Source organism: Ptychodera flava, unplaced genomic scaffold (genome assembly GCF_041260155.1).
Source record: "Ptychodera flava strain L36383 unplaced genomic scaffold, AS_Pfla_20210202 Scaffold_43__1_contigs__length_1316584_pilon, whole genome shotgun sequence".
NCBI lineage: Eukaryota > Metazoa > Hemichordata > Enteropneusta > Ptychoderidae > Ptychodera > Ptychodera flava.
This window is the reverse complement of record NW_027248365.1, coordinates 1,159,059-1,169,853: the sequence shown is the minus strand read 5'-3', so window position 1 is coordinate 1,169,853 and position 10,795 is coordinate 1,159,059. Positions and strand designations below refer to the sequence as shown.

The 10,795-nt window shown below is 39.2% G+C and overlaps 1 protein-coding gene across 1 annotated transcript; it reads left to right on the top strand.

The window, feature by feature from the left end:
- Positions 1-1,171: 1,171 nt before the first annotated feature.
- On the top strand, positions 1,172-10,795 carry LOC139128088 (putative ankyrin repeat protein RF_0381). The gene is made up of 15 exons (XM_070693944.1): positions 1,172-1,216; positions 1,875-1,964; positions 2,113-2,211; positions 2,960-3,058; positions 4,065-4,163; positions 5,361-5,459; positions 6,078-6,176; positions 6,412-6,504; positions 6,902-7,003; positions 7,126-7,212; positions 7,512-7,610; positions 7,929-8,027; positions 9,241-9,282; positions 9,601-9,708; positions 10,004-10,795. The coding sequence occupies exons 1-15, from the start codon at positions 1,172-1,174 to the stop codon at positions 10,793-10,795; spliced, it is 2,052 nt and encodes a 683-aa protein (XP_070550045.1).

Sequence of the window (10,795 nt, the reverse complement as noted above, 5' to 3'; positions counted from 1 at the left end):
CAACAGCATGCCCTCCCTCTACCTATTTTCCAGTACCCACTGGCAGAAATTTTCTCCTCGCTCACTTTTAAACTGGAATTTCTTCCCTGTCCGCAGTAAAAATTAACTTTTCTCCCTGCCCGCTGGTTAAAAAAATTGCCCTACCACTGAAAAAATGCGCACTAACACCTTTTTGCACGAACACCTTTTTGCACGAATGACTTCGTTGGCTGCGCCTGGGTATATTGCCTCGACTTCGTGATCACCTAATCATTAACGCGACAGTCTGCTGAAGTCAAGATTATTTCTAGTCCCACAGACTTGAGGCAAGTCAAGAATTGATTTGAGAGTTGCAAAATAAATCACAATATTCATCAATTGTGACAACTAGGCAGAATATGAAAATATATCACCTAGCATTTCAACAATAACAATTCTCATGCCGGTTGTTGTCAACGGTCGCAGCTAGTTTATTCATACGGGATCATTTGACTCAAACCATAATTTATACCACTACGCATGCGCATTACTGGTCATCCTGTTCAGAGGTTCACCGAGATTAACCTTCGCCATCGGTCACAGAGCTACGCGAAAAGAACCATCAGGTCGATAAATTCCAAAGCCGTGGTGTGTGCCAAAGCATTTGATAGTGATTTTTACTGCATGTAATCAATTCTTCAAGTATCGATGACTCACCGCCACCCGAATGAACTCATTCACCCTCAGAGCAATTTACAAACAGGTAAGATTGAATTAAACTATGGGAGCAAAGTTAGCCAGTTTTACATTGAGGACGGTGTTCGAGTGTTGAGAAGAGCTACTTCTCTGAAGTTGAAGGCGGTATGAATATTCAAGCGTTACTTTGTCTGTTTGTTGGTCACAGTGTCTCTGGATTGGAACGGGGGGGGGGTTAAAGTTGGCTTACGGTGTCTTACTGGAACAGACAAGGAGGCTTGAGCGGCAAGTGAGGGCCAGGTGAAAGTGGAAACGAAAAGAGAACCGCAAATACCTACAGAACAGTCTCGCGTGAAAATAATGTGAGACAAACGAACATGGAACTTGGTATAGCGAAAGTGAAAGTGAAAAGGCCCTGAAGTGATATTTAAAACAAGTGATTACTTTCCTGGACTTTTCTGTCTTTTTTCAGGATATACAATGACTGTTCAATATAAATGGTGAAATACTTATGAACATGGCAACAGACGAGGCTGGCAACGCCAAAGACCAGTTTGATGAGGTATGTGACCTTCTAATACTTTCACTGCCATTCTGTCTATCTAAGAGTCTCCCTGTCTTCCTGTGTCCCTATGAAACCTGACAAAAAGCAAGCAAAACACAACAAAGAGCTGTTTCATCGTATATTGTGAGACTGAACTTGGGAATTTTGAGTCTAAAGTTTCCTAACTTTGCTTTGCAAATGTACGACATACGGAATTGATTCGGAGTGCAGGAGAAAAAGCGTGTGCGCGCACATCGCCGACACATCTCAACTCGTTTCGATTTATTCAGACACAACGCATTGCCATGATGACATGGTGGAATTCTAACAATAATTCGTCTTCAGATGTTGAGACCTTTCTTCGAAACACTACTGGTTTTAAGCATCTAGTAGGTTAAATGAAAGGCTTTCGCGTGAAAAAACTCCGCCTATCGTGTGATTTGCCCAGTCGCCCCCTCTTGTTAACACTGGACACTAAAACGTACCTGACCCGGGGTACCAGGCGAGCTGTTGTATTGCTTTACGATGACCCATGCAGCGTTAAAGTGAAATTTAAAAGCGAAATTTTGTAAAGTTACCATCGCAGAATATCCTGAAAATGCGAGGAATTGCTGTCTTGGGCCAATAATGTGTCATTTTAACTTTTAACGATAGATCAATTATTTATTTCTTTAAGGATACTCTATTCACGGCTTTAAGCGAAAATGACAACGAAACGTTTCATAGCTTGATTAACGCCTGTCAAGATATTAATATTCGTGGACCGGTAAGTGCTGAAAGTCTCCTCTATTTTCAAAGATGTTGTTCTTAATTACATACAAAGCTGACTATCCATTTACTTCATCATTGACTGTCTTATTCTTAAATACAGTGATGTAATTTAAGTAGTTATTTTTGTTATTTTTTGGAAATAGGAAGGAAATCACTTATTACATGTGTCTGTTGCGAACGGTAATCTGGAAATAACAAAGCATCTGATCGATATTGGATCTGACGTCAATGCGAAAAATGAGGTGAGTTTTATTTTCGGAAAGAAGCTGCAAAACGAAAAAGTGATCAACGGTTGTTGCTGCACGTGGGCGCCACCTATCAGTGAGTATGGGAGAATGTAGAATATTCTCACAGCTGTTGTTCAGGCAATAGCAAACCTGTTGCGAAATGATAGTCACATAGTGTACATAAATATTATGTTTGATTAGGTCGACACGATATAACTTACTCAGTTTATAAAGCATTTTCTAATACAGTATAGAAAAAAGTCTATCGTAATGACATCAACAAAAGAAGCTATGAATATGACACATTCGACATTTTTAAGCGACTACGCATTCACGATCAATAACGTAAGGTGTGAAGCTTCGAAGAGTATTTTTTGTTGTCACAGTAATTATTACTAATTAATTATTATTGGTGAAATCGTGGGTTGCGAAGCGTGCACCGCAGGTGGCGCTTTTGAAAATGACACCGACTATCACCGGCTGTACCTGTCGTAAATTACTCCACAAACTTTTTGCCTTGGAAAATTTACAGGAGAGATTTTAAACAACCAGAATAATGAAATTTGAAATAAAAAAGTCATAAATCTTCGGAACCCTCATTTTAGAATTACTCATTGATTTTATACAAAAACTGAACTACCACACTTATTTGGCGTATAAAAGGTGTGATGACTCCGAAATGTACGGAATGTATAATTGGGCTTGAACAGAATGTTAAACTTTTAGAAAAAATAAGTAAAACCTATCCTCTTTGTTTATGTAGAATCACAACACTCCATTGCATCTGTCAGTGGAGAGAAACGACAGTGAGATGACGCAGTACCTTCTTGAAAATGGCGCCGATGCAAACATTGGTGATAAGGTAAATCTTCTCAAAAGCATACCGTCGCAACCTTGATCTCAGATAAGGCCAAGAAAAATAAAAAGTTTGTTTCTCATCCTCGTGCGCGTCAATTCAGACCCGTCGCGTCGACCTGTTTTTCTACTCATGAGGAAATGAGCAGCAGTGTTGCTTTAGTATTTTGTATAGCAACAATTTGTGCGAGGATATCAGAAATAATATTTTATTAATAAAGATATATAGGAATCAATCTTACAATTCAAATCTGATTATCATCACAGAAACGTAACATACGGTTGTCATAGCAAACAGCTTGTTTGCCATCATATCAATTATAATGAAAAATGAACCGCAACAATACGCGACGAAAGTGCATATCACAGTGCTGTGTAAAACAGAACTGTAAACAAAATAACTGACACTAACATTCCATTCAGAGCTGTACACATATGTCAATGTTATATATATTACGCTGTTAAAACTGTGCATTGCTGCACTGAAAGTCAAACCACAGAACTGTTGCTATACCAAAATACTAAGCACACTGCCGTGCATTTATCTCTGCCTGCATTCCTATGTTGTTTTCATGTTTTTTGCGCACGTTCTTTTTCATTGGAGAATAAAAAGTTGAGAATAAGAAACCCCGCGTCACTGCATCATTTTTGAGTGTCTGGGATGAGAAACAAACTTTGTATGAGTCTTGGCCTAACTGCCACAGCGTTGACATACCTTTGGTGGCAACAATGCTCTCATTGACATAGAGGGCGTTCCACACTAGCAGAGATTCAAATCCTATCGTTCGTATATGATAACATGTGATACTTATGCAGGGACAAATCCATTAACCCTTATACAGGTGAGTGAAAATTGCAAAACAAAACGTAGGACATTTTTTCATGTCAAAGAATCTGATTAAAAAGCCGAAAGATTTCCATCGTGTTACTCTCTGTTTTAATTTTAATTGAACCACCCGTCCTTTGTAAATAACAATGTTATTCCAATCACTTTACATCTTTACACGTTGCAGTCCAATATGACGGCATTACACAGAGCTGTAAGGAAAAACAATGCAGAGATATCGCAACATCTTATAGACAATGGTGCTGATGTGAATGTCCTGACAGAGGTAAAATGTTCATAGCTAGTTTATTGGTAATGAACTTGATACGGAGAACTTTAGGCGGCAAAACTGTCACGATCAATCGACTCCTAATTTTTGTCACGTATGAAAAGTACTGGCCGAAACGTATGTCGGTATGTTAAATGTTTAAATGGCAAGACAGCTGGTATGCTACACAAATCATGCACGAGAATAATGTATTATTTGTACTCGGACAGGTAGATATGAGGGCAGTAGACTATGGATGACGATGAGAAAGTATTTCATTTAACATCAATACTCACCGTTACTTCAATGATGTGTAAACTAGTCTCAATAACCAAGGGCTACCCCCGTTGAAACAATTTAAACACCGTAATAAAGAACTCCAGTGGTGCATCTACTCCACACTGCAGGTCAATAGCTGTGATGGTGGTAATCTGACGGGTTTTCTGTCTTTTACGTGCTTCATTTTGACTTCGACGACTTTTCATGCCACTACAGCTAAACCGAATCCGTGTGTAAGCACATAGGAATCGATTTGCATCCAATTAACGATGTGGCAAAACTCATCCATCTATAGCCTTGTTATAGAGGAACTTACCATTCAGAGCCAAAATCCGACAAATTGCACCTGAATGCCACTGGCTTCAAACTTTTTCCAACATGACAACCAGACGACTGTGCTTTTGCTGCAATAAAACTGTCGGGCGCGGTTTGGCACATCACAAGAGTCACCTCAGCGGTGACCTTTAAACTTTTATTGCATGACAGAGACAGATCGAGGGACTGTGGTCTTACCAAGACGACGATTGGCAGATTACGAATCGGTCGAAAAAATCGTGTGTAGCAGCTTGTACACGTCAGGGTTCTCTGTCGACTGTGCAAGTGCGCATATCTAGCCATTTTCTGCCCTTTAAAAGTTACTGACAGCGCGAAAATCGCGTACAAGACAGCAAGGAAATACGCCCATGACGGTGACCCAAGCTCATACTGTAGAGACCTGTGAATTTCTGTTGTTTCTGCCCCTTAAATGTCAAGTCTGCCCCATAATCTTGATGAATGGGGCAGATTTTGCTCCTTCCAGTGAGCATGCAGAGAAAAACACCCTGTTGCTCATCCTTTGAATGTTCCATAGATGTGGTTTGGAGGCGTAAAAGACCCGTCGGAAACCCATGCTCATATAGCTACGGACCAACAGCTACCAATCTCTTTCTTTGACAGAAAAGGGAAAGTGCTTTGCATACCGCCGCCCTGAAGAACTATCCAGACATGGCGAGGCTATTGGTGGAGAAAGGAGCTGACCTGGAAACTTTGAACTTGGTAATAATACTGTGTGTTTGTGGCAAATATCATATACCAGAACATCACTCTGACATCTGTCGGTAGTCAAAAGATACCAAGTGATGCCCTGTGAAAGACTCCGTGAAGGTTATATTATTTGGGATAGGAATATCTTTTGAAAATACATGAATTTATTGCAAGCTCGATCATCATTGACATTGTACCCAAACTTTGAATTCGATGTGACTATTCCAAGACTGTTGATCGTTGCATATGTTGAGATAGTATGTGCTTCGAAATTTAAAGACTGAAATTTTTAATTGCTCAATTTTTCCTCAGTGCAGTTTTTAACCACTCTCTCACCAAATTAAGTATAATAATCAGGGGCCATTGTGCAAGTTTTGTTACAGTGAAAAAATAATCTAAAATTTACCTATATTTGAAAATCAATATGGCTGCAATTCCTGTGTTTTGGAGAAAATAGGATTTTCGATTTTCGAAAAACTATGACGGTGAAACTATATCTTACTCAAAGAGCTTTAAGATGAGCCCTACAAGGGATAGATAAGAAACGAATGGTAAACTTTTTAGAGCTGGAATATCTGTCCCCGAGATCCATTCTACTCAGAGTATGACAGTGTGTTATTCCAATTTCAGGAGGGCTTTACCGCTATACAAATTGCAGCGGAATGTTGTCACTTCGAGATTGTGGAGTATTTATTAGAGAAGGGAGCTGACAGACGAGACATTGACAAGGTAGGAATTCTCAGTTATAATTGGTGCGTGTTAGTACGTAGAACAATCTGGTAAGCTGATTTTTCTTGTCAGCCAATGGAATTCTGCACAGATTCTGATGTCATGAAATGGTTCATGAGAGAGAGAGAGAGAGAGAGAGAGAGAGAGAGAGAGAGAGAGAGAGAGAGAGAGAGAGGCAGACAGACAGTCAGCAAGGATAAAGGGTAAAGAAAGCCTTACATTCATTCGCTTTCAGTACAAACTACACCTTGCTGCAGGGAGAGGAGACCGCCAACTGGTAGAGCAATATCTTCTTGAAGACTACGACATTGAGTTCAAAAATGCTAAAGTAAGATGAAAATACCTTTCCGCGAAATCACTATAAATTTGTAACTTGTAATTTCTAGCCGTATATTGTAACGAAATGTAGGCTAACTTGAAACATAGTCTATGGGTGGAGAACTTCGATATCAATGACAATGGTATCAAAAATCCAAGGCACACAGTTTCAGTATTGTATGTTATTTTGTGCGAAAACAATTACGACAAGATTACCAAAGAGAGCGCCGCTACGGCAGCAAAGGTGTTCCAATTCAAACAGTTGCAGAAATCATACAAATACCTCCTACCCATCGACCTACAAACAACTCGTACCTTCTTGCGTTCTTGCCTCTTACGATACCGGCTTGTCCCTTCATGCTGACGTGTGGAATTTAAGACAATCTCTCCTTTCATTCTCCCTCTAGTTGGGACACACCGCGCTACACTGGGCCGCAAAGAATGGCGCTGCTGAAGTTATACAGACTCTATTGCAACATGGCGCTGAAGTGAACTCAATGGATATGCTGGTAAGTTTTCTCTTGTTTCTTTTGTTGTTTTTTGTGTGTTTTTTTGCACTTTCTTTCATAACTAACCAGAGCTTTAAATCTCAATGTTTTTTTCTTTCTTTGCAATTTTAGTACGGAGATAGACCTTTACACAAGCGAGTTACGAAGGGCATGCAGATGTTGTCAGAGCCCTCATCAAAGCCGGCGCAAACAAGGAGAGTGTAAATCACGTAAGTTTAACCCTTTCACCACCATGTTTGGCCCAAACCCATTGTTATCAATGGTGAGTGTTAACCTGTTTACAGGAATCGGGGTGAACAGGTTAAAAGTGGTCCAGTATACATGTCAACGTGATACATCTAGTCGTTACAAAATACCAAACCCAATTGCTCTTCCAGGTACAGAACGGTATTGATCAGCATCGATATCCTGGCTTCCCGATGAAAGTGTGCTTTTCCAATTTCTCCAGTAATAGAGTTGTCGCAGGTGGGGGTCATACATGTGATATCTTTCCATGTTAAATTCATAGGACGGTCACAGAGCAGTTCATGACGCAGCGGCGAAAGGTCATCTCGAGGTCATAAAGATCCTCTTGGAAGAGGGAGCTGACAAGAACGTATTAAATGCTGTAAGTGAAACACAGTCTATTTAACAGGTGAACGATCTTTGTATTCCGATAGAAACAATCGTAGTTCATTATAACCAGTAGACGTGCATGGGAATTAAAATGTTTACACGCTGTCGTATCATAAGTCAAGATCATTACATCTTCAATGTCCTAAATACTCTCTCTCTCTCATCCGGGGCTCACACGTCACGTGACTTTTTTAGAATCTCGTCAGCATTTATGTCTTCTGACGAGATCTTTGGATTAGTGGACCACAGCTGGTATGATAAAGTTGTATGTATGAAATGACATTCTGAGATGAAACATCTCTTCTCACAGCATGGCGAGTCTCCACTGATCCAGGCAGCAGAATTCGGTCACGCTGATGTCGTCAAGGTCCTCCTGGACGCAGGTGCCGACAGACATTTACCGAATGACGTGAGTATACCATTTATCACGTTTATTCAGCACATAGATCAATCGAGTAACAATCTATTAAGGTATAGGGTATCACCCGCCACCCTCCTCTAAAGGCAAAATGATCCACAAGTGTCAATGCTGGCTTTCACAAGATAAACTAGAAAAAAAAATCAATGGCACATTATTTCTTCAAACACTATAGTTGGTTTCTGTTAGGTGCCACAACTCTTTGCATGAGACAGTTTTCGGGAGAAAACATCTTCTAAGTAAACTTTCAGTTGTGATTGTCACTAAAAACAGCTACATTGTAGATCAAGTGCAATCACCGGTCCAGCTATTGGTCCAGACAGAGTTGCCTGTGCAGGTTTACTGTAAATTGGAACCTTGGAAAGGTATGGTGATACCCAAGCTAATCGTTTATATCGTACATATGTGTATGACTCAAAAACAGAGTTGTAGCACCGAATTGAAACCCACCTTACTAGCATATCACAGGCATCGATTATCGCCTTTACGAGATATTAGCGCCGCATAGGTAATAATATATGTTAAACGTCTGTCCTTTTCCATGTTTTTAAAATTTAAGGTAGAGTTGCACATTACCAACAGTTTTTTCAAAGGAATATTTCTAATCTAAGATGACAAGGAAACCCCCTCATACTATGTATTTTCAAAAAGCAGATACTCTAAAGTTTAGTATGGTAGAAATAGTTTACATGAAGGATGAAGGGGTGTATATTTGGAGTAAAAAAACTCAATTTTGGTAAATTTTGATTATGATAAGTCGAAAACTTGATGTATTGTCTACAATGTAATAATTCACTTAAACAAGAGTATATGTAGAAAAAACGACTATAGGATTATCAATCCATATTCTAAAATGGCATGGGTTGAAAGACTGACACTCAAAAAAGTGATTAAAACATGATTTGCAACATTAAAATGCCTCTTAATCTGTTTTGGGTACAGCGCACTTTCCTTTTACATGAATGAGATCGATGTGGTACGGAATGGTGATGAAATCGACTCTGAGCCTCACATGGCCTTGAAAGAACCTCATTCAAGCCCCATTTGTCTTTACTTTCATATGTACGTTTGTATGCGCTATTAATTATTGAAAATGGTGTAGATTAATATTGCAGTGGTATATGTTGAGAAACAAGTCTCTTTGCATATGTACATAGTACGATTTTTGATATTAAAAGATGTTTATGACTTATGTTATTTGCAGTATGGAGTTTATCCAATATGCCAAATAGCAAGACGATACAATGTAAGTGAATTTTAGGGCAAAATCGCCCCCAAAGAATGTCGTCTTTGACGATCCGATTCTGGACATATTGATAACTTGTGCTGTGTTGCATATTCTCATGTACATATTGTTATGCTTTGCTATTATGACAACGAAACTACATACAACAGTTGAATTACAAAAATATGTTTGATTAACTCAACACTTAACTCGGAGGACAAAACACAAATTATAATAACTGGCTTTTGGCCTTCTTGATATGTGCTAGACATTGACATAAATAGAAGACGTGACAAAAAATGAAGATTTCTCGAGTGTGTATTGTTTTTATCACCGCAGGATTATGTGGTAGAACACCAGGGAAACACTTCAGAGGCAACCTTCAGCATGTTGAAGACTTTATTTTACTTTTTGGAAGCAGGCAGCTATGTGAATACGGAAACTAAGGTTTGAACACGACAATATCCTGTACAAACTATGTAACTCTAAACATACAGATACAAAGAAACGCATGTATACAACGCTTATTTACCACATCTGCTGTACTAACCTCTGTCTCTACCATCTTCCAACCTCTAAAAATATGGTTGTACAGAAACAAAGTGTATGTATGTATGTATGTATGTATGTATGTATGTATGTATGTATGTATGTATGTATGTATGTATGTATGTATGTATGTATGTATGTATGTATGTATGTATGTAGAGTAAATACATGTACTTTACTTCTTTTATTACAGGAGACTCTATGCAAGCTGCAGAACATCGCAAAAATAATTTGTCACCGACCGAACGGACAGGTTGAAGTTCATGACATCCTTGCAAAAGACATTGATGACAAAGTTCAACATGAATTCGGTATTGGTAGTGAACTGTCAATAATGATATTTGGCATGGAGAGACAAGTCCTCAAGACGATCATAAGACTTTTCGGAAATAGACATGTGAGGTCTTTGATACTGGGCAATATGGATGTAAGTTTGATCAACAAATTGGAGGGTCGTTTGGGAATCTCTCACAGTGTAGTTATAATAAATTCTACATCCTTCAATCAGTATGTTACCATGTCTTGGTTGTTAGATACAGTGAAAGTTGTCTGTTTCATAGCTTGTGACCTTGTTGTGCCTTATAAAATCCAATTTCTCGGCAGACCGAATGTCTTGAATGTCAGCCATTGCAAGCTAATGCCTAAGTCAGAAAAACAGTCAAATTTGAATGGAAGGAAATACCACAGCTCCTCGACGAGAACGAGAAAACTAATTCAACCCAGACTTCACTCGGTCAAGGAACTCTTCCTAAACAACAATGGTTTGACAGATCTCCCAGAAGACATCGGAGACATTCAGGGACTTGTGGTGTTTTCTGCGCATGACAATAATATCCATAACATTCCGTCAACATTGATCAATAAATCAGATTACGAATCATTTTCAATTCATAATAACCCTGCGGTGCTTATACCTGTTGCATTGCAGGAGGACGGAAGGACGCCGTTCTATCTTACTTACGAGAATTTCTGGCTTCGAGATTAG